The following is a 27,497-nucleotide window of genomic DNA, read 5'->3' as shown; positions in this document are numbered from 1 at the left end:
ACGGAGGTAACTGATCGTCTAAGAAGGACTAAAATATATACGATTCATATCATCACAGCCTAAATAATTTGATAAGATTTATTACCCAATTTTTCTTCTCAAAAATTTCTTGCTGTTTGAATATTTCGAACTACAACCCCCCGAAGCCCTCGCACTTCCTCCGCCTCCCCGCGCGCTGTCTCGGCTTAGCTTCCCAAGGCTTTCTGGGAAGGGAGGGCCGATACTCAAGGGAGGACTACGAATCCCAGTAAGCAGTGCGCGACGCGAGGGCGTAGGAGGAGGAGCCCGGAGCCGTCCGGCCCAGCAAGAGCCAGGTACTTTCTCTGACGGGTCGTCGAGGGACTGGTCCTAGTCTCTTTTCCTCCCACGGGAAGACTTGGGCTCTTCCTTCTGAGTCTGCGCGCCCCTCGGCGGGAGGCACCATTATTTGGGATGGGGAGTGGATGGAAAGGCGAGGGGACCTGGGCCCTTGAGACCCTGGCTCGTCTCTGCCTCTATTCCAGGCCCAGAGATGAAGCCTGTGACAAAAGTCGGGTCCTGGGGACTGAACTCTTCAGCCTGGCCTCAGGGGGAGGGACTGTTTTTCCCGTGCTTCCTGCTCCCCTCTCCCGCGGTCTTCGCAGGCTAAAATTCTGGCCTGGAAGGCAGGAGACCTGGGACCACTCATCCCTTCTTGGAAGCAGAAAGAGCAAGCACTTTGGAGTACCAGGGGCATTCAACAAATGTTTTTCGAGTGCTTCCTCTGGGTCCTGTGCTGGGGACCCAGCGGTGAATATGTCCCTGCTTTCATGGCGTGCTCAATCATCTGTGTGTGGGCGGGTGGAGGCTCAGTAACAATGAACAAGGGGTGCTTAAAAGAACAGAAGACAGGTGGATTGGGGTGCTGTTTTAGCCTGGGTGGTCACTCTGAGCGTGGCACTTGACTAGAGACGTAAATGAATAGTAGTGGGTCAAACAAGAAAAGGTTGATGCAAAGGGCTTGAGGGGGCAGCAATCCTGGGAGTTTGAGGGAAAGAAGTAGAGTGGACTATGAAGAGGTGGGCTGGGGTCAGCTCATGTGCGGCCTTGTAACCAATGGTAAGGAGTCTTATTTTTTTCTAATTGCACTAGGAAGCCACTGAAAGATTTTAAGCAGACATGTGACAAGATGTAATTTACATTCTAATGCTATCATTCTGGCTGCTCTCCGGAGAAGGGAGTGAAGAGGGAAAATTATTGTGGTGGATCAGTTGAGGGAGAATGATAAATTAGATTAGGGTGTAGATTAGAGTAGTAATCAGATTTGGGATGTATTTTGGGAGATAGGACAGACAGAACAAGCTGGCAGATGCGCAATAGGGTGTGTGGGAAAGAGGAATCGAGGCGGACATCTAAGTTTTGACCTCAATCACTTAAAATCAACAGCAATGATCCTAAGTTCTGTTTTGGCCACGTTCAGTTTGAGCTAGTCCATAGACATCAAGTGGAGATGTCCAGAGGCAAATAGTGATATGGGTCTGGAGTTTAGAAGAGAGGTCTGAGCCTGAGATAATTGTCATCAGGATAGGGATGGCATTCAAAACCAGGGACTGGATTACAGGTGTGGCTCTACCTCTGACTTTGTGTGACCTTGATCAAGTCTGGACTCTCTGGGCCATATTTTAATTACTCTGTAAAGAGCAACAGTAATGCCTGGTTAGGGGACTAGAAGGGAAAATGTGAGATGCTCTACATCTATGATGAGTTATCCTTACTGTGGTTATTTACTCTTTGCACAGCATGCTGGTAGCCCCTTGGGGCAGGAAGTTGTGAGGCTCCAGGGAGAGTACTAGGTCTTGCTGATCATCTGCAACAAATCTGGCTGATGGGCAGTATAGAGGAGGGGGAATTAGAGGAGGGAGAATCATTTTAGGCGGGACAAGTAGGGAAGACCACAGGGAGTTAAAGGTGTGGCTCGTTGTATTTGGTTTTATTTTTTATCTTTTAAACTAATTCTTATTTTGGAGTAACAATTTTAAAAGGCTAATTTCCTTTAAGCCATCAATTTCATCTTAGAAATTATAATTCTGCATATAAATCTAGGAAAATAAGAAAAATGACCTTAAGTTTTCCTTTGATTAATGTTTGAACTCCAGTTGAACAAACTAAATTCCTTTAAGCACCCAGCCCTATTTAGAGCTTGATTACATCCCCTTAAACATTTAAACTCCATTTATATATTTAATATATTTGATTTTCTTTTTAAGTACTTCAGATGCATAACCTAATAAGCACAATTTCCCTAGAATACTTAAACAGTTACTAGGAAATCTAATCCATTAAACTTGTAAACATGAATTTCAAGTTCTTGTAAACAATTGAATACTTTTTATATACTTAGTCAAATTCTCCTATGTCAGTGGCTGTCAGTCTGGGAAGCTAAAAAAAATACAGACTTCATCTCTGACATGAAGACATGAACGGAGGGCACCCCTTAGTAAGTTTTACAGCATCCCAGGTGATTTTAATGTGCAGCCAGTGTTTCCATCTATTGCTAACCTCTCAACCTAAAATCACAAGTCTAATGTCAATTACTGGCATATATCTTATCAGTTACATAACTATATATTTTAACTTTTAACACTGAACATATCAAATTCTCTTCAATGTTACAGATACTTTAAAATACCAAGTATATACACTGATTATTACTTAGAACAGGAACATTTATTCAGTTTGGTTTGGTTTACTTTTCTACCTCTATTTTCGATTCTAAACTCTTGTGGAGTGTGACAAGATGCTAATGCAGAAAGAAAACAGTTTTTTTTTTTTTGTCGTTTTTTCGTGACCGGCACTCAGCCAGTGAGTGCACCGGTCATTCCTATATAGGATCCGAACCAGCGGCGGGAGCGTCGCTGCGCTCCCAGCGCAGCACTCTACCGAGTGCGCCACGGGCTCGGCCCAAGAAAACAGTTTTCTCCACTCTAATGAATTGTGCTTAGCATCAGGTTGGGGCTACCATTCAAATGAGCTGAGGTTATTCATAATCAGACTGATTTCTGACTGAGACACGAATCTAGGGGCTATGTCTACCTGGAGTGACTGTCCTTAGTAGAGGTTGCCTTTGGGATCCAGGGGGAAGTTCATTCCTCCAGGCTTTTGTTTCTTAGGGAGTACTTACTAGGGGATACTAGACTTGCTACTTAAAATGCAAATTTCTGGGTCCCCTTCCAGATCTGCTAAGTCAGGATTTCTGGGGACCTAACTTGAGAGACTTCAGTTTTAATAAGGTTCCCACTTGGAAGCCATGGAAAATTTTGAGCAGGGATAATTTTAGGATGATTAATCTGATGGGGTGAACTGAGGAGGCTTTGTCCAGATAGGAGGAGAGATCTGACTTGGACAGCAGTGACAGTGGTGACAGAGGGTCAGATGATCCCAGACTGAGAGCAGAAGAAGGAGGAGCAGAGGCGTTCTGAGTCTGGGTATCTGGCTCAGGTGCCTCCTTCAGACTATTTTTACCTTTTTTATTTGGAAACTCCAGCCTGCTGAGACCTGTAACTATCTGATGAGAAACTGTCTCCTGCCTGCAGTCCCTGGAGCCCAGATTCGGACTCGGCCGACCTTCACTGGGCCTTGGGGCACGCTAGGCCAGATCTGGTTAGAAATAGGGTGCACCCTGTCAATCTTCAGCCAGCGGCTGAGGGAAATGTCTACTCTATCATTTTCAACCACCACCCCTAGCTGGTTCATACAGGTGAACCAAGTCCCTGGAACCAACATCCATGGCAAGCCTTCTGAGGGGGAAGGGATAGGGTTTATCCCTACTTGACAAATTTCTCATTTTTTTGAAGGGAATTTTTTTAAATAAAAATTTTAAACAACACATCCTAACATGTTGAAATTTAGAAAAATAGAAAAACACAAAATGAGAAAAAAAAAAATCTGCAGGTAATGCTATTATCCAGACTTAACCACAGTAATATTTTGTGTCTGCTCTAATCTTTGTGTATATGTATGTATATAGGGTGAGGGTTCTTTCTCCTTAAAGAAGTGGTGTCATATTGTACGTACATATTGTGATAACAAGCACTTTTTGTTTAGCAATATAGAGTGAAAGTTGAGGGAATAGTTCCTTTGACTTGATTTGTAACAGCTGCATGGTACCCCATTGAACAGATGTGGCTCACACCCTATTCTTGCTCCTTGCTGACTGTGGGCTCTCTCTGCCAGCAATTTTTTGGTGGGTAAGATGAGGATAATGATAGAACCAACGTCACAGGTTTTGTGCATCATGTCCTTGAACCCCTTTCCCACCCACACGGGACTCTGTGTTGGCATGTAATGAACAGTGGGTAACTGTCAGCTCTTCTTACTGTTGGACGTTTACATTTCAGTTTTAGCATAAACTATATTGCAGTGACCATCTGGTTACCTAGGTCTTTGTGGTCATCTCTGATCATTTCCTTGGAGGAACTTCCTGTTGGATGCAGGTGCCCTTTCTTGGTGCCCCCTGGCAAAAAGCTTGTTGCCTACTACTGTTACTGGGGGTGTATATGTTGGGCACACCTAGCCTATACTCAGTGTGTCTTCTTGTGAGAGCAGTAACTCTGTGTCGTGAGATGTGAACCCCAGTTTGGCAGAGAGGAAGTGCTCAGCAAATGATGGGCTGGTTAATGAATGAATGAAAAGGGAACTGTAGAGCCTTAGGGTTGTGCATGTGTGAGTAGGAGGAGGGGCCTCCTTTGATTTGACTATGAGTGTTGAGTGTTTTGGGATATGGGGCACTTTGTGCTTGTGGCTGTCACAGATTATAAAGTGATTTCATTTTTCTTATTCGTTTATTCCAGTGTGTTAGTTATCTATTGCTGCATAATAAATTCCCCCAGAACTTAGCAAATCAAACAACAAACTTATATTATCTCATTCTGTTTCTGAGGGTCAGGAATTTGGAAGTAGCTTAGCTGGGTGGTTCTGGCTCAGATTCTCTCAGGAGGTTGTAGTCAAGCTGTCAGCCAGAGTGCAGTCATCTAAAGGTTTACCTGGGGCTGGAGGGTTTGCTTCCAAGCTTACTCCCTTGGCTGTTAGCAGGGGCTCTCAGTTCCTTGCCACATGGGCCTCACCACAGAGCTGCTTACTGTGTGGCAGCTGACTTCCCCCACCCAAATGCTCAGAGAAAGACACTGAGATAGAAGCTGCAGTGTCTTTTATAACCTGATCTTGGAAATGACACACCATCACCTCTGCTCTAATCTCTTGGTCACACAGACCAACCCTGATACGACTTACTAGGGGACTATACAACCTGGAGATAGGCTCACTGGGGTCATCGAGGCTGGCTACCACATCCACAAATGTGTGTTGAGCACCACTGGCATGCCAGGCACTGTGCTAAGCACCTAGCCTGCGTGATTTCATCCTCATAGTAGTCTTATGACATAGTGTTGTTACCCCTATCTTCCAAGTGAGGCCCAGGGGTAAGTAGTTTGCTGAGAGTTACACAGCCTGAGAGTGGCAGCAATGGGATTCAGACCTGGATCGAATGGTTAGAATAGTTGTGTTTAAGGGAAAACTACTTCCAAGGATTGACTTGGGTGGTCTGTGTGACTCTGGGAAAGCTCTCGCCATCTGTGTTCTTCCGTCCATCATCTGCTTCCTTAGACTAGCATTTCTCTGTGGACTCTGAATCAGGGCCTCCTTAGATCCTGGCCCCATTCCAAACTTAGTGAGTTAGAAATTGCTGTGAGTGGGCCCCCCACTGCCTGAGACTTCTGGGAATGAGATGATGTGCCTCACCCTGAGAGAGGGGACAGGAGGCACACTCAGGTCAGGAGAAGAAAGCTGTGTGGTTGCTACAGAACACTGGGGCATCTGAAGGGTGCCCCAGACATATGAAGGCTCCTGTCAGGGAATACATCTGGATTTCCTTGCCACTTCTGTTGGAGCAGTGTAGTCTGTGGGCAGTCGTGGGCCACCCCCTCAGGGTGGTTCTGATGCCATCATCTCCAGACAGCAGGCATATGTGGTTCTGGGACATTGCTGTGCTCCTAGTGGGCGTGCAATAAAGCCATCCTCTGGCTGCGGTTTACTGTTTACCTGGGGTCTGGTGGGGCCATAATTAGAGGAAATGACAGGCGAGCTTGAGGACAGCATGCGGTGAGCACAAGTCCAGGATAATTGCAGTGCATGTCCCAGCCCCTGGCCAAGGCCAAGCTGTTGGCTTATCTTAGCTTTGTGCCAAAGCTATCTCTGTGCCCAAGATGCGCACAATGAAAAGAAGCAAGAATATTGATGAAGTACAAGCGTCTGCCCCACAGCAGCCTCACAGCAGGGCAGTGGGATGGGGAGGAATGGTTCTGGGGGCCAGCCAGACCTGTGCATGAATGCTGGCTCTAGTGGGCCTTGGCTGTGGGGCCTCGGCACATGGCTTCATAGTCTTGTGACTCCGTGGGAGGGTGTGGGTGGATCCTCAGCACCACTGGCCCATGACCAGACATTGTTACTGTTATGTGTCATTATCGATGCTAACAGTAATCATCATTATTGTTCGTGTCTCTCCTAGCTGTGACTGTGAGCAAATTAGGAGTGGTACTTCTGAGCCTGTTTCCTCATTTGCAAAATGGATATCTTTATGTCTACTCAGAGTTTCCATGAGGATCATATAAGAGAATGAAAACTAAGTGCCTAGCACTGGGGAATCAAATCTGAAGCTATCTCCCCTCACCCCACCCCATTCCCAGTCTCTTTTCTTTCCTCTTCCACCCAACAGTGTTTCGACTAGTTGATTATCTTTGCTTTAAGCCTGGAGGACTGAAGTCGAGTGTCTTGAGATAGCCAGTGAGGTTTAAGTCAGTTAGAATGGGGTTAAATGGGAAGCCACACAGCTGGTCAGGCTGGGACCGTACTGGAGACAGAAGTCCTGAGGGGAGGGGCAGTGGTGGCCGAGATCTGCCTTTAGGGCTTTACGTGTCTCTCTTCTGTATCTGTCCTCGTCTTTGTACACAGATTGAGGAGAAGAGAGCCTGGGAGTTGCTGGCGTTGAGCAGAGGGTGGGTGGGAGGCCGCTAACTCGTTCATACCACAAGCAGTTATGGGCACTAGAGTATGCCAGGCCCTATTCCAGGTGCTGGAGGGCAGCAGCTGGACAAACAGACAGAATTCTGCCCTTGTGGAGCCTGTATTCTAGTGGGGGAGGCAGGCACACAGGACAGTAAATCAGCATGTGAGAAATGCTATGGGAAACAGCAGGTTGTACAGGGGGCAGATATGCCTGTGGCTTTGACTTTGACTGAAATATTAAACCAGGTGGTCAAGGCATGCTTGCTGAGAGGGTGAAGGAGTGAGCCACCAGGATGATAAAAGTAACAGCCTCCATTCTTTGAGTGCTAACTATATACTAGGCACCTTCATGTACTGCTACCTCTCAATCCTCAGGAGTTGAGATCCTTGTTTTATAGCTAGGGACAGACTCAGAGAGAAGAAATAACTTTCCAGAGGTCCCCAGCTTATAAGTGGCAGAGCTGGAATTTGAATCCAGTCGTGTGTGACCCCAGAGGGTTGTCCCACTACCCTTGCCTACAAAGAGTCAGCCCTGTCACCTGGTGAAGCTCTGGGGAGCCAGCAGACCTGGTCCCTGGGAGTGGATGGATGGCACTACCTGTGTTCCTGGTGGGGGAGTAGGGCCGGATTGTTCTGTGTTCTGGACAGAGCCTTGCTCACCCGCTGCAGAGCATGCCAGCATCAGAGGATGAGGATGAATCACAGTAAAGAGGGCCAGCTTAGTCAGCACCTCACGCTGGTGTCTGGGCACCCTCTAGAGATGCTCCAGCTGTTCCCCTCTATCCCCTGTCCCTGACCCCCGACTCCAGGCTGCCAAGTGCAATGGTGCAGGTTGTGCCTTGTGCAAGGACACCTGGCTGAAGGGTGAGTTGGAGCTGAAATCTAGCCAACATTCTGCCTGCCAAGTTTTGTGTCTGGCAGGGTGCTGTATGTGTCCAGAGGATTCTGCAGACCATACTTTTTCCTAATGTGTGTGGAGGCACTAGAGCAGGAGGCAGTTGGGTCAAGAGCCCTAGAAGTTTAAACTTGGGTGCAGTCACCTTGCTGAAGGCCAGCTCTTGCCCAGAAGCAGGACCCTGGGCACATGCCTATAGGGATAGGCCTGTGAAGCAGGCAGGAAGTGCTGGCACACCGATGCCACCCCTGGGCAGTGGGGATCTGCCAAGCTATTGTGCAGAGGAGGGGTCTGGGCCTGCTGTGGGGGCTGAAGCTGCAGTCCCTCCTGTGCCTCTTGTGCTGTTTACTTTGGGCAACTTCCCCTCTCCGGGCCTCACTTTCCTCACCTGTAATATGGACCAGCTGACCCCAGGAACATCCTGTTCCTTGTCTGAGCCTCTGTTTTCTGGAACCCGATAATGATGATGGTGATGACAGTTAACATTTCTTGAGGGCCTCCTATAGGCCAGGCTCCATGCTAAGTGTGTACATGGCTGACCTGATTCTCACAGTAACCCTCTGAAGTAGGCACTGTTTTTATCCCTGTTTTCATAGTAGGAAACTGAGGCCAGAAGTGAAATAGTCCCCCAAGGTCACAGAGTAAGTCAGCAGTGGCACCTGGATTTAAACCCTCACATCTGACTCTAGAGCCCAGCTCTTAACCCTTTCCCTGCCTAGCCTCCCAGGCACGTAAACAAGGCATTTGCAGGTTCTGGTGCTCAGTGCTGTTCCTGGGCCAAGTATCCTCCTATCACAGGTGAAATGGGGGTGATGTGACCTGCTTCGATGGTCTAGATGGTCAGGAAGGGGCCTGCCCCAGTAGTGCTCAGTCACCATGGGTCCCCTCCCGAAGGGGGTATGCTGCCTGCATTCTCCTTGGCCTGAGCACTGAGCATGCGTCTGTCACAGGTGGGTAGGGGGCATTATCATGAGCATCTGATCACCAGAAATTAGAACTGGAGAGGTCCTTAGAGATCACCTGGTCCTGCCACATCATACATGGGGAAACTGAGGCCCAGAGAGAGCAAGTGACTGAGCCACAGCCTGACCCAGCAGAGCTGGGACAAGAACTAGAGGTCCTGTTGGCCATCCAGGTTGGACATGCCAGGTAAGGGGTGGGCAGAGGAGGGCATGGGTGGGCAGCTGTGGTCCTCAGCTCACCACAAGGTGAGGACATGAGTGGAACCTTTGGCTGGTTTGCCCCTTGCAAATGTGTGTGTGCACCATAGAGAGGGGGGAAACACAAACACACACACATCCCAGCTCTAAGGGGGCTCATCATTTGGGCCCAAGTGTTGCTGGGCAGGCAGGCAGAGGGGCCTGTGGTCTGGTTTCCTGGTGGGCTGGTGTTTGGGACAGGTAGCTGTGCAGTGTGAACACAGGCTTTCCCACAGATCTGTGCCCCAGGCACCCTGAGACCGGCTCTGCCCTTCCTACACGTGTGACCCGGGGCACCTCATGGCACCTCTCTGAGCCTCAGTTTCCTCATTCATAGGTGGGATTACTATACATACATCTTGGGGTTTGAAGGGACCAGCATGGTCCCAGGGTGTTGTGAGGGATTCATAAAGGAAAGGTGTCATCAGTATGATTTGCTGGGGGACACTTTTGTTAAGTGATTAGGACTGTGTGCTCTAGAGCCTTGCTGCCTGGGTTCTAAGCCCAGCTCGGCTGCTTCCTGCCAGCGTGACCTTGACTAAGTCACTTTACTTCTCGGAACCCCAGTGCCCTCATATGGGAAGGAGTAATAGACCCTACCCCTATTAGAGGGGCAAACCAGTCAAGGTTCCATTCATGTCCTCAGCTTGTGGTGAGCTGAAGGCCACAGCTGCCCACCCAAGCCCTCCTCTGCCCACCCCTCACCTGGCACATGAGAAGTGCTCAGCCATCCTGGATGGCCGATGAGACCCCTAGTTCTAGTCCTAGCTCTGCCAGGTCAGGCTGTGGCTCAGTCACTTGCTCTCTGTGGGCCTCAGTTCCCCCATGTGTGAAGTGGCGGGACCAGATGATCTCTAAGGACATCTCCAGTTCTAATATCCATAGCAGGTTGTCCTGAGGATTCATTGAAATGACGCATATAAAGCTTTTAGCCTAGTACTGGCACACAGTAGGTATTCAGTAAACCACCAACTCTAATATTAGGTGACATTTATTGAGCTCAATGCTGAGCATTATTGGTGTCATTTTTACTATTTGCATTAGCAAACTTCTCTGCACCACTCGCCAGTCAATCAGCCAATCATTCAGACCAGCTGCCTCATATTCCACAGTAAAAGTGGAGGCTTAGAGAGTTGAAGTGACCAGCCCAAGGTCACACAGCCACCTTCTCAGTGCCCTGTGTGATTTGGTCCAGCTAAGTCTGCTGCAGAGCCTTGGTTCCATGTGAGTGTCCCAGAGGGACTCCCCCTCTGCCCCTTCCTTCCCCATTACTCTCCGGAGCCAGCCTTGGAGCTTCAAGCTTCGTGAATGACTTGGTTTAGCACTCGGCCGTTAAACGTTCATCTCTTACAATTTCAATCCAATTCCTATAAGTTTATTGGCAAGACAGGGTGTATTAGAGCTGCCAAATTTAATATATCAAGTGTGCATGTCTGAGACGTGGTTTCTCAGCAGTAATGAGAGAAGAGAGGTTTTATATGTTTTCATTTTGAATGACTGTCTGTTCCTGATCCCATTACAGCCCCTGACTTAATGGCTCCTGTCCCTGTCTGCCACAAGAGTGGCTTTCTCCATCAACCCGCTAGGCTGCTGGAACTATCCAGGAGGCTTCTTTGTCTCTGTGTCTCTCCCCAGCCTCTTCCTCCCGAGGCACATTCCCCAGCCATCTGCTCTGTTGATCAGGTCCCAGCTTCAGCCTTATTTGCCAGGTTCTGGGAGTTTGGGGCTTTAGCTGCTGGGCTGGGCAGCTACCTTATAACCTTGGGGAAGTCATTTCCCTTCCTCCTCTGGGCCTCAGAAACCTGCTCTGTGAAGTGAGGAGTCAGACTGCAGGGCAAAAGGATGGTCGGTGCTCAGCCTTTACAGATCCCACTTGACAGCCCTGAGTGGACCTGTTCCTCCTCTGATCTTGTGGCACCAAACTGGAGGACCCAAGGGCTGGCCATGAGAGTCACAGAATTGCCATTCATCTTGGGCTGCAGATCTCCTGGGTCAGAGGTGGTGGCTGTTGTCACTGTCGCTGAGGGGTCTTTAGACCCTAAAATGTTCTCATCTCCCTCCATGACTGGCTGGGGACCTGTCTCCTTAGAATTTAGTAATCTCCTTGGGAAGCTTCTTTGTCTCTGCATCTCTCTCCAGCCTTTTCTCCCAAGGCACATTCCCCGGCCATTCGTACAAGTTGAGTGTCCCTTACCCAAAATGCTTGGGACCAGAAGTGTTTTGGATTTTAGATTTTTTTGGGATTTTGGAATAGTTGCAGAATAAATACTGGTTGAGCATTCCAAACCCTAAAATCCGAAATTCTCCAATGAGCATTTCCTTTGAGCATCATGTTGGTGCTAAAAAGTTTGGATTTTGAAGCATTTCAGATCTGGGATTTGGGATGCTCAACATGTATTTGCTGCCTGAACCCTCTGCCTTTTCTAAGCCTTGAGCTGGCTATGGAAGAGAAGACACCCAGCCATGTGATTTCGGGGGACTAAGGTTTGTGTTCTGCCTACCAGCTGTATGACCCTGAGCAAATCATGTCCTCCCTCTGAACTCCAGTTGACCCAAAGGGAAAATGGGAATGAATTCATTTATTCATCAAATACTTGATTCCCTACTCTGTACCATGCACCGTTTTAGGTGCCAGGACTCCAGCAATAAGCAACATAAACATATACCTGCCCTCATGGATTTATGTTCTTACTAGGTGAGAAAGACAATAAACACAGCAAGTAACTTGTTACTTCAAAGGCGAAAGTGCTATGAGGAAAAGTAAAGCAGAGAATGGAGAATGCTAAGTGAAAGGTTCTGCAATTTTAAATGAGGTGGTCACGGAGATTACTGAGAAGATAGTATTTGAGCAAAGGTCGAAGGAGTCAAGTGAGCAAGTGTGGCAGGTGTCTGGGGGACAGCTTCCAGGCCAAGGGAACAGCAGGTGCAAGTGGCATGTCCCTGGCATGTACAAGGAGCAGAGAGGAGGCCAGTGTGGCTGGCATGGAGAGAATGTGGAGAGGAGGTCAGAGGTCAGAGGTGTGGAAGGGGACTGGGAGGCTAGCCAGGGGGTAGAAAGTGGTGGTTTTCCAGCCTGGCTACATGTTAGAATTACCTGGGGAGCTTTAAAAAATACCAATGCCCAGGCTTCACCCACTAAGATTCTGCTTTAACTGGCCTGTCTTGGAGGGTGGTCATCGGAATTGTAAAAGATCCCTCTGGAATGAGGCCTGTTAGGCCTTAATCATCAACCTGAGAAGTTCCTGATGAAGTGGGCAGCGGGTGTACGCAAAGCCTTGGCTCAGGTCTGGCCCTCAGGGAGCGCCCAGTCAGGGCAGTGTGCCCAAAGCGTTGGAGTGTGGCGTTTTCTCCAGTGGTCTGACCGAGTGCTTTATGACTTCCCAGGCAGTGGCAGGACCGGGTGTAGGTGGCCATGGGGAAGCGATACTTCTGTGACTACTGTGACCGCTCCTTCCAGGACAACCTCCACAACCGCAAAAAGCATCTGAATGGGCTGCAGCACCTGAAGGCCAAGAAGGTCTGGTATGACATGTTCCGAGGTGGGTGCCTGCTGGCTCAGTGAGCCCTCCTCTTTGATCTTTCTTGTTGTGAGACAAGGAACACCATGGGTCAATGACAGTCTGGGTCTGGGCTCTGTGAGGATCAAAAGAGAGGGAGGCCTGGGCCACTGGCCCCAGGGGCAGAGGGGCAGGCTGGAGCATGAGCTCTTTTCTCTAGTGACTTTGACCAGGACCTCTTTGTCACATGCAGTGCCAGGCTCTGGAGATACTGTGGCCAGGAAAAAGACCTCTCTGAGGAGGTGGTGTTTGAGCCAACAGCTGAAATATGGAGAAAAGCCAGCTACACCATTTTGGGCAGAGGGTGTGCAAAGAAGCAGACAACTGTGAGCAATGCACCAGGTGCTCCCGGAGCAGAAGGGAGGGGTGTGGCCAGACCTAGCAGGCGACGGGGAGAATGGTAGGGGCCGAAGCTGGCTGTGTAGCAGGGATCCTGAAGGCCTGCAGAGGTCACAGTAAGAAGGGAACATTGCCCCAAGGGCAGAGGGCAGCCTTTGGAGGGCTTTAGTCAGCGCTGCCAGGGGATGATCCAGCTATGTGGTGGGCAGCAGGTGCAGTAAGTGCTGTTGAATGACTGACTGGAGGAATGGATGAATAACCAAGCTGCTGGAGGGAAGGCTCTTCTGGGAAAGGCTTTTCAGAGCAGTTGCAACCAGGGTTAATGTGCTGAGGTTGGAAGCACCTAGCACAGAGACTGGTGCCTGGGAGGTGCCCATAGAGGTGTGCTGTGCTGCTGCACAGCTGTCACTAGATGTGCACAGTGAGGAATAGCCAGAGGGGGGACAGAGCGTGGCCAGGCAGGAGCTGGATCAAAAAGAGAGGGAGCTTGGCTGTGGGGTGGGGGTGGACTAGGAGCTCCTGGAATGAGCTGGGGCCAGACCGATGCCCCACAGTTTGGGGAGGAGGATTCCAGAACAGGGTCCAGTGCCTGGAAGGAAAGAACTGAGTTCCAGCAGCCAAGAGGGAGGAGAAGGGGAGAAAGAGAGAGTTCCCTGGTCTGAAACTTGGAATTCACAAGAAGAGAGTGACCGTTTATTGAGTGTCTGCTGCATGCCGGGTACTTTCTACGGTTTGTCATTTGCTTTTTTAGTAACTCTCTAAGACAGATGTTCTCAGCCCTGGCTGTGGGTTAGGATTCCCTGGAGACCTTTAAATAAAAAGCACTGAGCTTCTGACCCCATCCCCATAGGCAGGTTTGGTTGGGGTGGGGACTAGCCATGGCATTTTTAAAGCCCTTGCAGATTCTCCCCATTTCAGATGAGGAAGCTGAGGCTCAGAGGCTCAGATGAGGGAGGGTGGCCAGGCCTCTGGACAAGCCAAACATGGCTGTGGTTGTGAGGGGCTGGAAGTGGAGGCAGGGGGCAATTCAGTGGCAGTGAGATCTTCTAGGTGCCTGAGAGGCCTCTGATCCTGGTGTTATGCAAAGGCTCCCTGTCCCCCAAATCCAGTGGGGGCTGTGATCTGGCATGGAGCTGGGCCAAGACCACCTTGGTGTCTGCTCCTAGTCCAAGACTCTCAGCCAAGAACAGCTGTGTCCTGGGGTCCAGGGCTGATGGGCAGAGGTCCTTGTGTTACCTATAGAAAAGTGAAAGGCAGGTGCCCTGAGCCCCTCCTCAAGGCTCCTGCATTCCCAGTGTCCTCTCATCTGACACCCCCGACCACATTCAGTCCTTAGAACAGCTCTGCAAGGGAGGCTAGGTGGGCTACGGGTCCCTATTTATAAGTGATGACTTTAAAATCCAGAGCAGTGAATTTCCTCACCCTGAGTCCCCAGCTGGTGATGGCCAGGCTAGCATATAATCTCTTTCCACTTCCTCAAGAGGCCTCCTCAGGGCACAGACTTTGGAAGGCAGCTGTGTTAACCATTAGACCACCAATGCCTCGGTTGCACAGACTTTGGAGAGGCACCATGTACCCCAGCCTGGGCTGGGACTCAACATAACACCTGCTCTGCCCTCAGCTTCATGGCCTTAGACAAGTCCCTTGGCACTCAGAGGGGCTGATGATCCATTGGCCATGGTCAGGACAAGGGCAGGCCCTGTAGCTAGGCTGTCAGTCTCAAGGTGTCACCCACTAACAGTGTGGCCCTAATTTTGTCATGTGTAAAACATCCATAACAACAGTACCCACCTCCCAGGGATGTGACAAAGGCTCAGTAATCTCATGATGACTGCATGGCACATAAACGTTTACTAAGTAGGAATGATGCCTATGGGTACTAAAAAGATTGGCCTCAGGCCCTTTGCCCATTCGTTCACTCAATGTTTGGTGATCACTTAGCACGTACTCAGCTCCCTGATAGGCTCTGAAGATAAAACAGGCCCCTCTCCTAAGTGACTTTGCGGCAGTTACAACAGTGTGTTCTGGGCAGAGCCCCTGTGCTATGTAGGCCTCTGTACCCTGCTGGCCTCTCCCCTCTGTGGGCATGCCTTTCCTGCTGTCCTCTCTGCCCCAAGAGAGGTCCCCCCATCTCAGAACTCAACTCAGGCAGCAAATCCTCAGGGATGACCTTCCCAACCCCTGGGCTAGGTCAGGGCATTTGGCTTCATGCTAGATGTTTACCTCGTTTATAACCACATGGATTAGTATGACTGTTGGACTGGAAGGAAAGACTGGCTCTGACTTGTTCTCCACTTAAATCCTCATCCTGGCGCAGTGCCTAATGCACAGGACGTGCTCAGTGAATGTTTGTTAGATGAACATCTAAATGAACGAGCACACAAACATGGGGCACCAGGGGCAGCTGCTAATTTTGGGAGATGAAGCGAGAAGGACCAATAGGGTCAGATCACGAGGAGCCTTGAATGCCAACCAGAGGAGCAGGGCTTTCTTGTGCCCAGGGTTCTCAACCTTGGGTATACTTCAGAGTCACTGAGGAGCTTTTAACAATTCTGATGCCCTTCTCCTCCAACGAATTAAAGCAGAACCTGAGAGGGGTGGGTGCAGTATCCATGTGCTTTGAAAGCTGCCTGGTGATTCTGATGTGTGGCTGGGTTGAGAACCACTGGCCAGATGCTAGACAGCCTGGAACTCTCCTCTCATGCTGAACCACCCAGCCATGCCCCTGTCTAGGACTCGGGCTCAGCTCCTCTGCCAGTCTCAATTGTCCTAGCCTTAGGGAAGTCCTGGGCAATGTCCACATGCCTTCCACCAGCCCACCTGCCCTAGGTAGGGCAGGCAGGGTATGTAGTCATGTCTGTAGCACTAGCTGGGTAGGCTGAGTCTGACAAGCCCAGCGCTGACATATGGACCCCTCCCCACCCCATTGGCCCCACCCATGGCTCGGGCCCTCCCTGGAGTGAGTCCTTTGCTAACCAACTCCCTACTCCACCAGACCACCCCCACCCCCAGCCACCAGCTTCCCTGCCCTGGGCAGGGCAGGAGTCCCTATCAGCATGGGCCTTTACCCAGCCACCGGGAGATCAGCAGCCACACAGGGCTGCTTATCAGAGCATGGGCTTTAGTCTGCCACACACTAGTGTTGAAGACTGGTGCTGACACTTTTGGCAGATCATTTTCCCTGTCTGAACCTCAGTCCGCATCTGCAAAATGGGGATGTTAGCACTGTGCAGCGGGTTTGTGAGGAGGAAATGAAATAAGAACTGGTGCATGTTAGTGTCACCTGGGGAACAGGATGCTGAGGCCTGTCTGGCTCCAGAGGCTGATTTTGTTGTTACTTTCCCGTTTATTCTAATGTGCTGCCAGGGTTGGGAGCCACAGGTCTCCTCTGCCAAGCACACTCAATCCATTATCTTATTAAATTTTCACAGCAGTCCTGCCAGGTGGGAATTTTCCTCCTATACTATATGAGGAGAAACTGAGACTTGGTGAGATTAAGCAGCTTGCATGTAGTCATGTGTAGATGGGATGTGAGCTTAGGTTTCCTGGACTCCGAAGCCCGTGGTCTTTCCTCTACCCCAGTGGCCTCTAGAAAAGTTGTGGATGAGCGTCCAGCCCAGGCCTGGCCTCTCCCCTCCTCCGGGGCCTTTGAATCAAGGCACCGACCTCAGGTGTCTTACTCACAGATTTTGACTGATTGATACCTCACCCACCAAGAAGTACACAGAGCTTAAAACCATAACTATATGATGAAAGTAGAGGTAAGAAAATTCAGAGGAAACCAGGGCTAAGGTTAGTATCCAGAATGATTGACAGAAAGTTGCATCCAGGGCAGGTCTGGCTCTGAGTGCCCTGCAGCTGGTGTAAGGAGGAGAAATGGAGAGCAGGGTTGCAGTCTTGCCCGTGGAGCAATGTCTTGACCCTGGGACAGGCTGGTGGGCTTCCTGGGCACCAGGATTTTTTTTTTTTTTTTTTTTGCTTTTTATTTTAAAATAATTATAGATTCACAGGAAGTTGCAAAGACAGTACAGAGAGGTCCCATGGTACCAGGATTAAAAAAAAAAAAAAAAATTCCCCGAGTGATTCCATTGTGCAGTCAAGGTCTAGAACCTCTGACGTAAAGCCTGGTTCTTGCCTTTGGCTGGTCCTGGGTGGTGGAAGGGGTCAGGTTCACCGGAAGCTTGGTTCCCTCTGCCAGCATCCCCACCTGTGGTTATCCCTTGTTTACACTCCTTCATAAGTGGGGAGCTCTTTTCTCTCCTCACAGCTGTGTCTGGCTGAAGTCCCTGCCCCTGTGGCTTCTACCTCCCACCTCCCTTGGTAGAGCCGTCTGAACCCGGTTCCTCTCTTCTCTTGCAGATGCGGCTGCCGTCTTGCTGGATGAGCAGAACAAGCGGCCCTGCAGGAAGTTTCTACTGACAGGTAAAATGTTCTGATCAGCTTGGGTCCCTTCAGGAACCAGCAGTGCCCAATCTGGCCTGCCTGAACCTCTGCAGAATGTCTCCCTCCACCCTGGCCATCAGCCAAGCCTGCTTTGCAGCCCTGGCTTCAGTCACAGCCTTCCCAGAGTTGTGACAGGGCCTGATTCTCAGCTCTTCAGACCTAGAATGTGATCTTATCAGCTCACCCAGAACAAGCAAGTACTGAGAGATTGCAAGGAAATCCAGGAGACACTGATGGATGTACTAGACCAGCTGGTTAAGTTAGCCTGGGAGCCCGACCTCCTCTATGGCCTCCTTCCCAGCAGCAAGACTGGAGGCAATAACAGGCCCAATGATCTGAGGAAGTTCAGAATCAGAACCCAGGATGGGGCTAGCTGGTTAGCTCGGTTGGTTAGAGTGCAGTCTTATAACACCACGGTCAAGGGTTTGGTTCCCAGTGCAGGCCAGCTTCCCCACCCGCCCAAAAAAGAACCAAAGATGCTAGGTGTTGATTAACTGCTTATGATGCAGCTAATAAAGATGTATATAGCTCAAAGAGAAAAAAACCTCAGTAAGTGAAGGAGCCAAAGGCAGGTGAAAATAAGGGCAGGAAAAATAAGACAAAGCCAGGAGAATAATTAGTCTCTTCCATGCTTGCCCTTGAGGTCCTGTGTACTCTCTAAGGGTTTGGCCCTGAGCTTCCAGGCAGCCAAGGCAAAAAGGGAAACCCTGATTATTCACATGGTTTGTAAGGGAGCTTCACATAGGGGAGAGGTAATGCTGTTGAGCCAGGGAAGCTGGATGAATGGCTATGCTCCCATCAGGAGATGGTGCTGCCCCTAGAATGGGCACCAGGCCTGCAGATCAGGGGCTTCCCTACAGACTTCACCTTGATGGGAATACGTCATTGGCAGGTGATGCTGGCTTAGGACACCTCCAGTCTCCAGTTATTTTGAGACACATTTTGGTCTCCTCAGTTGAAATTGGGAAAGCCACCTAGACCTTGGTAACTCCTTGGCAAAGCTGCCATTGAAGCCTTTCTAAGGAGCAGTCCAGCTGCTTGTGTGAGTCAAGTGGGAAGGTGGGGCACCAGCCTTTGCAATGGCCCAGCATGGGGAGAGAAAGCATGACCCTTGCGGGGACCCATGTGAAGTCCACTGAAGCTAGGGGACACACAGGATAGGAGCAGGAGGGTAGTGACAAGAAACAGCCTGCAGAGGCTTGTGCAGCCCAATCATGACATGTTTCAGCTAGATTTGATCCCCAGCTCCAGGGGCTGCCAGAGAAGGGTCTTGAGCAGGGCATGATAGACCAGACAGGTTGCTGCGACTGCTGGGTTAGGGTGGGGCCACAGAGAGTCCAATTTTTTGTTCCAGACTGGGGTTGCTAATCTTTAGGCGGAAAAGTTCTTCCCCTAAAAGTCTGGGACCCCTCATCCGGGAGCCCCACAGTCAACAGTGGGAACCCTTCCTGAGCAGCAAGTAATTCTGTCTTCCCATTGCAGGCCAGTGTGACTTTGGCTCCAATTGCAGATTCTCTCACATGTCAGAGCGAGACCTGCAGGAGCTGAGTATCCAGGTGGATGGTGCGTCTCAAGGGGTACCCTGGGCTAGGCAGGAGTGGGGTGCTGGGGGTGTGCAGGGCCTGAGACCAGGGAAGCTGCCCTGTGCCTCCCCACCTCTGCCTCATTGGTAGTCGCCATATGGGGTAGGCCAAGTGATGCCCAGGGTAGTGGGGGATCCCTGAGCCCCCTGGTTTGGGGTGGGTGTTGGGAACAGCCTCTAAACTGCCCCTAGGCAAGAGTGGAGAAGGAGCAGGACTGTGTCCCTTGAAGGTGAAGCAGGCGTGGCTTCCTGCCCAGGAGCCCTGAGTGTGCACCTCAGCCCCTCCTGCACCCTGCTGCTACCCTGGCCTGTTCGTGGATGTTCTCCCTCCCTCGCTTATTCAGGCTGATCCCCTAAGACACACTGGGGACAAGGGAAAGAAGAAAGCTCCTTCGCTGCCCTCAGGATTCTTATAGGCTAGTGATTCCAGGGAGGGGCACGTTCAGCTTCCGTGGAAACTGGCGTGTCTGCCTTTGGGAAATTTACTTCCTGCTTCTCCAATTAGAGAACAAGGAAATTCCCACTTCAATGGTCTTTTTCAATCTTCTCCTACAACCCCTCATTGAACAGGTGGAGAAACTGAGGCCAGCGCTTGGGCAGAAGGGCCTCAAGTGAGCCCCCCAGCACGTTAGAAGCTGACTCCGAGTGTCCCAGGGTGCTGCTGCTCACTCCTCTCTGTCTAGGTGGCCATGGGGCTGCCAGCAAGTGTCTGGGCAGCTTGGCCTTGCCCTCGTCCCCCAGTGGGCCTCGCTCCCCTCTCACTACCCAGACTCTGCAGGCCCCGTGCCCTGTCCTGGGGAGCTGATGTTGGTGTGGCTGCAGCCTGGCACCAGTACAGAGTTTCCAGCAGCTTTCCTGGGACCGAAGTAAGGCCTCATGCAGCTAGCCAGAGAGACCTGGCAGCAGCAGTGTCTCCAGCTCTTCACTGACCACAGACTCTCAGGGAACAGTTGGCCTATGGTGGGGTGAGCACAGGCTAGTGGGTCTGGAGCTGGAGATAAAGCATGGGGGAGACAGATTGGGAGAGGCCCAAGGGAGCTGGAAGCAGAGGTGTGGCCCCGCTGGCTTTGCCACATCCCCTGTAACCATGACACATGGCTTAACCTCTTGGAGGCAGTGTCCTGACTGTCAAACGTGACTGCTTGGGGAGATGAAGCAAGATGACGCCTGTGCAGCATCAGCCTAGGGCCTGTCCCCAAATAACCACTGCTCCATGAGTGTGATTATTTCCCTCTGACTCAAGGCCCATCCCAGACCACCCAGAGACTGACTCTGTCACATGTTCACACCCAGTTAGTATGAGCTCCATTCAATGCTTCGTTTTAATTCAGTGAGTAATGGTTTTTGTAGGACGTTTTAGGGGAAGAAAAATCAGGAAAACTGAGGCTCATTACCTCGCCCAGGGTCAGAGACCTGGTATGTGGCAGAGCCAAGATTCAACCTGTTCTATAGCCCTCCCAACACCGCAGAATTGGACCCCTGCTGAGGACCAGGCTCTTTATTTTTTTTATTTTTATTTTAAAAATTTATTTATTATTATTATTTTTTTTTTACATTCTAAGATGTTGTGGAGCAGTTAGGGGGAGGGGAGAGGGGAAAAGGGAAGAGGATACATTCGGAGGAAGAAGGAAGGGGGGCATGGTCAAGGCCTGTGGCACCCCCCTCATTCTGGCAGGGGAGCCCAGGGGGCTTCCGGCAGTGGCTCCATTGTTGCTGGGCTAGATTTAGACTTGTGGGGGGGGGGGGCAGGCTCTTTATACACATTGCCCTGTTGCCAACTCCCCAAGGTTTGGGAGGCAACCAGCATTGTCTCCATTTGATAGGGACACAGAGTGAGGCTGGGGGCACTGGGCTTTGGTACACAGAGGGCCTGGGTGGTGGCAGCATGGTAGGGACAAGCCAGTGGCCCTGCTCCTGGCCTCCCAGCCTGTGTCTCCCCGGGATGTTGCTGCACCATCCCGGGGCTTGTCCAGAGCCTCCCAGTTCCTGCTGCTTCGTGGGAGGGCCAGACAGGCATGAGTGTACCTCTCACTTGCTTTTGTCTCCCTATCCCCTACAGAGGAGAGGCGGGCCAGGGAGTGGCCACTGGACATTGCTGAACTCTCTGAAGGCAATCTGGAGGACTGGCTGGAGAAGAGAGCCAAGCGGTTGAGCTCAGCCCCAAGCAGCAGGTACAGGCCCCAGGGTCCCCTCCTCCTGGGCCCTCTGGAGGCAAGATCCCAGCCAGCCTGCCCTTCCCAGAAGCTGAGGGATCTCCATGAACTGCCCAAGCCTGGGGACCAGACACAGACCCCCTGACACACAGAGCTCCCTGAGAGTTGGGGGCTCTTGGGTAGAGCGTCAGCTAGAGGCCGAGGGGGTATGCCTTTGAAGTTGCCTATTCCTGGGCCTCGTTTCCCTGCTTTTAGTGGCTCGTCCCTTTATTGGAGTCTGTGCTGGCTGCAGGGGAGGCAGGTAGCCAAATGGATTTGACTCCACATCACCAGGTTCACTGCTAGAGGGGGGGCCTGAGCTGTGGGTAACGAGCCCCCAGTGCACTAGGCATTGTGCACCTGCTACCTGCTGTCCTCTCTAGGGCCCTGTAGAAGGGGAAACTGAGGGTCCCAGGAGGAATATGACTTGCCTAAGGGCACATAGCTAGGAAGAGGCAGAGATGGGATCATACAGTAGTGTGACAAGGTCGTTGTCCCACTGCTTCCACTAAGGAAGAGGTTTGGGGGTGGGCCCAGCACTCAGGGTGTTCAGAAGTGGATGGGGAGCCTTCACCTCTTGTACAGTGAGCTTGCTGGGTCAGGGCCCTCAGGGTGTGTATTGTGTGCCATCCCAGGTCTTCCTCTTTGAGGGGAGGGGCTCAGCCCACACTTTACACCAACAAGCTGAGGCACAGGGGCAGGCTGGGGCTTCCAAAGGCCATGCAGCATCACAGCCAAAACCAAAGCCAAGGCTCCTGGGCTTTTCCACCAGGTATGGAAGGAGATTAAGGGGAGGGAAAGGTCTAATGAATGTGCTCCCAAGCTGCGTGTGACTTGGTACAGGTTGTCCGCCCTCGTCCCATGCCTCTCTTGCAGTGGTTCTTTAGACCCCATTATCTCTGCAGTGTGGCTTCATGGGACAGTGGCCTGGTCTGGGCCGGGGGAGCCTGGGCAGACAGTCTGTGGGCTGAGGCCTCCCTCGGGCCTTCACCAGGAGGTGAAGGCCAAGCTTCTTGCCTTCTCCATGCCCCAGTGAAGAGGTTAAGGTATTTTAAAATTAACTTTGTATTTTACCTTTATTTAAAATCTGTGACCAGTTTTTGTCCCCCAACCTTAAAAATATATAGTACAGATGTGACTCACATGCTGGAGTGTGATGTCCTTTCCTCCTGGTCCTGTCAGAAGGGCTTATGACTTTGGTCATGTGGGTGTCCCCCTTGGGGCTGTCCAGGGATCATGTCCTGCACCCAGGCTCCTTCAGCCCAAGTCAGAGGGCTCGGGGCTGTCAAAGGATTTAGTCCCCTGCTGCCAGCACAGACTCCAGTGAGGATATGGGCCACTAAAGCACAGAGCTCTGGGACATCCCCACTATCCTGAGCCCACTTTAGTTCAGTCTCACCCCTTTGCCACTCCGGGGACCTGGCCTCATATGGGTCCCATCCATGCTCTGCTGCTTACTAACTGTGTCGTGCTGGCCATCCACCTCCCTGCTTTGGTTCTGGGAGTCCTCCTCTGGGAGTGAGTGACATAGGCTTGGGTACCTCTTGGAGTACCTCTCAGGGCTGTGATGAGGGTTCAGGGAGACTCTATAGATGGGCTGGAGGAGCGCCCGTGGGTGGGGTGGAGATGGGGTTCCCCAAAGTCCCTGCCTGGGTGCTGATAGATGTGTCCCAGCGCTAACTTGGAATGCTGTGACTATGAAGCTCAGAGGAGTAGGACACAAGATAGGGAAACTGAGGCTGAATGACTGGCCCCGAGTCACAGGTAGAAGTGGTGACCACATGATTATTTGGTTTGTCTGGTGCTTACAGTGTGCCTAGCACTCAGCCCTGGGCATTTAGGGAGATTGGCACCCTCACTTTGCAGCTCAGGAACTTTAACCACCCCAAGAGGGTGTCTGTCCTGGTTACACACCTGCTGCCCTTTGCCATCACTTGAGAGAGAGCTAGGCCCCTGCTCCATGTCTAGACCACAGGCTGCCTCTGTCACCATGTTCAGGGCTAGCAATGGCCCTGTCCAGCCACAGGTCTGAAGTGGCAGTGGCAGCAGCTTGCTGCCAGGATGGCAGTGGCTGTTTCTGGAATGGAATCTGCAATTGGGGCCCATCCTAGTCCCTAGGGGATCTCAGCCCTGCCCCTCAGGCTGCCCTCCCTCAGGCCACCCAACCTGGTCACTTCCGGGGGATATACTGTCTTGACAGCCACACCTGCCTGTCCACCTGCCTGCTAAGGGCTCAGAGCCACAATGAAATACTGTCTGGGCTGAGCAGGACTGTGTAGCCGTGAGAAAAAGAGGTTGTTGGGAGGGAGGTGACCATGTATTCTTCCTTTTGCCATTGCTGTCTTGGGCTTCCACAGCCCTCTTCCTGTAGGGTGTGAAACATGACACCATTCCCTGAGGCCCTGGGCTTTGGGCTCTGCCCCTGCATCCATAGCCTTCGCCCTTCAGGATGGGGAGAGGTGGATTCAAGCCCCCGGCTGTCTCACTCTGTTCCCCCACTCCTCAGTTACACTGGAGGCAGTCCTGTGTGCCCTCTGTGCCCTTCATCCACCCTGGCTCTCCTAGGCGGCCACAGCAGCCCCCTCCCTTGTCGCCCACTCCCCTCTGCTCCTACAGTTCATCTTACAACAGCCCTAACACACCCTAACCCTGGCCCTGCCCTGCCCTGCCCTGCTTAAACCCTCCCTAGGCTTCCTCCAACTCAGGAGCACCTGGACTGCACAGCCTAGCTTGCAGGACCTGGGGGAACCTCTCTGCTGCTTACCTGGCCCATGGGGGTCACCTTCTCACCTCTTTCATCTGGCCTCTGTGTTAGTCGCACTGGATGTTTAGCAGCTTCTTAGATGTGGTGGTCATTTGTCGTTTCAGGCACCTTGTATGTGCTGTTTCCTCTGCCTGAAACTGCCTCCCCACTTTCCCTGGCAAAGTCAGACTCTTGTGGAAGCTTTAGCTAAGACATCACCCTTCCAGCCCCCTCTTGCCCCTCACTTGAACAGGTGTCAGTGGGCCCAGGACATACTGACTGCATGAATGAGCATTTAGGGGAGCAGGGTCCCTGGCCTGGATGACTGTTACCTGGGTGTTAGTGCCGTGGGCCACTTGTGGGGATGGTCTGGGGACCTCAGGCAGTCCCTCTTTCTCTCTGGCTGTCTGTGTCCTCACCCAGGGCACAGATGGCTGCCTGGGGCAACCCAGATCTGAGGGCTCCAGTCCCCCCAGGCTGAGCAGAGCCCCCCAGGTGAGCCAGGCCAGCCCTCTTTGCACATATAGAGAAATGGAGGCTCCAGAAAGCACTGGCCTGGTGGCACTGTGCCCACCCCCTCAGCAGACTGACCCTGAGGATCTGCCAAGAGCAGACAGTGGCAACAGGAGGGAGAGGCTAGCTTCAGACGTGCAGACTAATCCCCGGGAGAAGCTAGTGCTCGGCCCTGCTTCTCATTGTTGGCTCTTCAGATTGTGACTTTATCCCTCTTAATCTCCCCTTTGCACCCCTCTCTGGGCCAGTGCTGCTGTTCCGGCCCATCCACCTCCCTAAGACTCTACTTCCTTCTGATTAGGACCATGGTTGGGGAAATGCAAGAGAGCTGCTCCTGTTCTCTGCACAGGGCAGAGAGGCCACCAAAGAAGCCACAAGAGTCCATGAGCAGAAGTGTGCCACATGCACACCTCACTGTCCCCGTCAACTCTGTGTAGGGCTAAAGGGGTGCACTCCAAGGCTCAGAGGCTCGCATGACTGGGGCCCTGGCAATGTGCCAGTGTCTGTGAGGCGACTTGAGAGACTCCACCCTTCTCCTGTCAGGGGGCTTCAGCGTGGGCAGGGGCACTGGGCTGAGGCAGACTTGGCCAGCAGCTGGGGCAGTCCCTTCTCGCAACTGCGGCGCCTCCCCATTCCCGCCCTTCTCTGGATGGTGGAGTTGCTGAAATCTTCCCAGTGCTATAAATCATGTTGAGAGCTGCTTTCTGTGCTTTCCAGCAGGCAGCAAGCCATTGAGCAGAGGATGTCCCTGTCCTCTCACAACGGGAGGCCATAGAGGCTGCACTTAGGGCTCCGTGAAGTCCTCAACTCTGTGTGGCAGGTCAGGCCCAGAGAGAGGCAGGCTAGGTGGGAAGAGAGAGGCCAACTCCCAGGGCTCCTGACCCCAGCCCCTCACCCTCACCTCTCAAGCCTCTCCAAACCTCTCACAGCTGGCCCAGGCCCTTCTCTTTCTGCCGAGGGCTAGCCACTGGGCCTTGGAGCCTGCCAGGACCTGTCAGGGCCTCCCCTTCACTGAAGGTTGGGGGTGGAAGGCAGGGAGGGGTGGAGTGCAGTGCTGCTGGAGCAGGGGGAGCTGAAGTGGAAGCGGGCAGTGTCTGGAATCGATGTGTGAATTGCATTCCAGCCCCTCATCCCTCATCCCGTGTCACTTGGACATATCACTGACTCCTGGCACCTCAGTTGCCTCATCTGTAAAATGGGCTTCATGTGAGGATTCTTGAGGTTTCTCTAGGTCATGGTGTCTGGCCCAGAATGGTACCTAGTCAGTAAGAGCTCTCAGTATTACTGTGTATCAGTCAGCAGTCACTGGGTGGCTTCCTCATGCCAGGACCGGTTCTGGGCACTGGGGTACAGATAGGCCCTATCTCTCCCTGCTGGTCTCTACCCTCAGAGAGCCCCAGTCCCACAGGGGGGACAGATGAGCTCTCAGGCGAGTTCAAAGTGCTCAGAGGTTCAAGGGCTTTGTAGCCTGAGAAGGGCACTGCAGCCCTGAGGCAGCAGCCCGGGTAAGGCCGGAAGGATCTGAATGTGGAACAGTGGAGGGGTGGAAGGAGGCTGCCTCTGGGCCTCCCTGGACCTTGGTCAGCTCCCTTCGGACAGGGTGCCCCAGGCTAGGCACAGAGGACGTCTTTCCACAGGCAGGCACTTCAAATGGGCCCTGAATTCTGGGGCAGGTGGCTCGGGGGAACGTGGATGCTGAGGAGGAGGAGAGTGAGCAGCATGAGAAATGAAGCTTTTAAAAAAAATTTAGACAATATTTTTTTCTGATTTCAAAGGCTTGTGTGCTTGTAAAACTTTTGAAAAGTATAAAGAAGTAAAAAAACTCACCCACAATTGCACCACTGAGATAGAACCACTTAACATTTTGCTGTCTTTCAGGTTTTTTTAATGTATTTATATATGTTATATATCTTTAAACAAAAATAGTATCATGCTATATACATTATTTTATAAGCTGATTTTCTCCCTATTCACATAGCATGTCCTTCCCCATCAGTGCATATAAGTCTGCCTTAATTTTTCCACAGGCTGCATAGCATTCTCTGCCGTGGACGTGCATATGTACTTAGTCAGTCCCCCATGAGTAGATTCCAAGGTTATTTCCATATCTTGGCCATTCTTGTAGCTCAGTATCTGCCTCCAACCCCGTTATTTCCTTGGGCTCAGTCCTTAGAGATGAGGTTGCTGGCTCAAAAGGTTTGCATGTTTTTGAGGTTCTGTCTTCCAAAAAGGTGGTACAGCTGACTGGTGGCTCACTTGGGAGAGTGTGGTGCTGATAACACCAAGGTTAAGTGTTCTGATCCCCATACTGTCCAGCGACCAAAAAAAAGTAACAATAATAACAAAGAGGTGGTGTAGGCAGCTGACCCTCCCCACAGCCAAGGTGGGGGGTGCCCCAGCCTGGGCCGTGCCTCATTCTTACTCTCTGCCCGTCTCCTTCTCTCTAGGGCTGAACCAATCAGAGCCACCATCTTCCAGTACCCTGTGGGCTGGCCACCAGTCCAGGAGCTGCCTCCATCCCTGCGGGCTCCCCCACCCGGGGGGTGGCCCCTGCAGCCCAGAGTCCAGTGGGGCTGAGCCCTCACCCCTGCCTGACCGCACCTGGTCAGCTCTCTCATCGGTCACAATAAAGACAAGGGCTTGTACAGGTGAGGCTGAGCCCCTTCCTGCTGCACTCAAAGGAGCCTCTCAGACTATCTGCCCAGCCTCACTGAGGCTCAGGCGCAGCCCTGGGCCCGGGTCTGCGCCATGCAGCTCCACCTGCCCACCCTCCCTCATGGAACGTCTTGAGAGGATGGGTGAGGAAACTTTTGGATGTTTATAAAGAAAGTCTGTCACCACATGGTCTGGCTGTGCTTCCCCCTGCCCAGTGCACTGAGCTCCATTCTCGGGGGATGGGCAGGGCTGGAATGAGACGAGATCCTCTCCAGGGTGCTCTGTACTCACTGCCCTTTTCCCTGGGGACCAGTGGGGGCTCTGAACGGCCAGGCAGAGTGTGGGCTGGGGTGGCTGTGCCC

At 51.8% G+C, this 27,497-nt stretch overlaps 1 protein-coding gene across 3 annotated transcripts; it reads left to right on the top strand.

Moving 5' to 3' along the window:
• The first annotated feature begins 236 nt into the window (after positions 1-236).
• Positions 237-27,320, top strand: ZMAT5 (zinc finger matrin-type 5). 3 transcript variants are annotated; one of them, XM_063086938.1, is made up of 7 exons: positions 237-314; positions 12,496-12,650; positions 17,367-17,429; positions 18,933-19,013; positions 21,092-21,203; positions 21,860-21,996; positions 26,928-27,320. In XM_063086938.1, exons 2-7 carry the CDS (start codon positions 12,524-12,526, stop codon positions 27,302-27,304), a joined length of 897 nt encoding a protein of 298 aa, XP_062943008.1. In that variant the 5' UTR covers positions 237-314; positions 12,496-12,523; the 3' UTR covers positions 27,305-27,320. The 3 variants fall into 3 exon arrangements, with proteins under 3 accessions (XP_062943008.1, XP_062943010.1, XP_062943009.1); XM_063086940.1 differs by lacking the exon at positions 21,860-21,996 and having other exon boundaries at positions 26,928-27,125; XM_063086939.1 differs by lacking the exons at positions 237-314; positions 12,496-12,650; positions 17,367-17,429; positions 18,933-19,013 and adding an exon at positions 20,360-20,448.
• The last annotated feature ends 177 nt before the right edge of the window (positions 27,321-27,497 follow it).

The sequence above is a fragment of the Cynocephalus volans genome, chromosome 2 (genome assembly GCF_027409185.1).
Source record: "Cynocephalus volans isolate mCynVol1 chromosome 2, mCynVol1.pri, whole genome shotgun sequence".
NCBI classification, from domain to species: Eukaryota; Metazoa; Chordata; class Mammalia; order Dermoptera; family Cynocephalidae; genus Cynocephalus; species Cynocephalus volans.
The sequence above is the reverse complement of the archived record's forward strand: the minus strand, read 5'-3'. Positions and strand labels throughout refer to the sequence as shown.

Bases quoted from the DNA above. Each gene is read 5' to 3' on its own strand.
- ZMAT5 (XM_063086938.1), top strand. From the start codon at position 12,524: ATGGGGAAGCGATACTTCTGTGACTACTGTGACCGCTCCTTCCAGGAC. The intron at 12,651-17,366 runs GTGGGTGCCTGC...CTTCTCTTGCAG, and splicing joins CTGGTATGACATGTTCCGAG to ATGCGGCTGCCGTCTTGCTG. The intron at 21,204-21,859 runs GTACAGGCCCCA...GTGCCATCCCAG, and splicing joins AGCTCAGCCCCAAGCAGCAG to GTCTTCCTCTTTGAGGGGAG.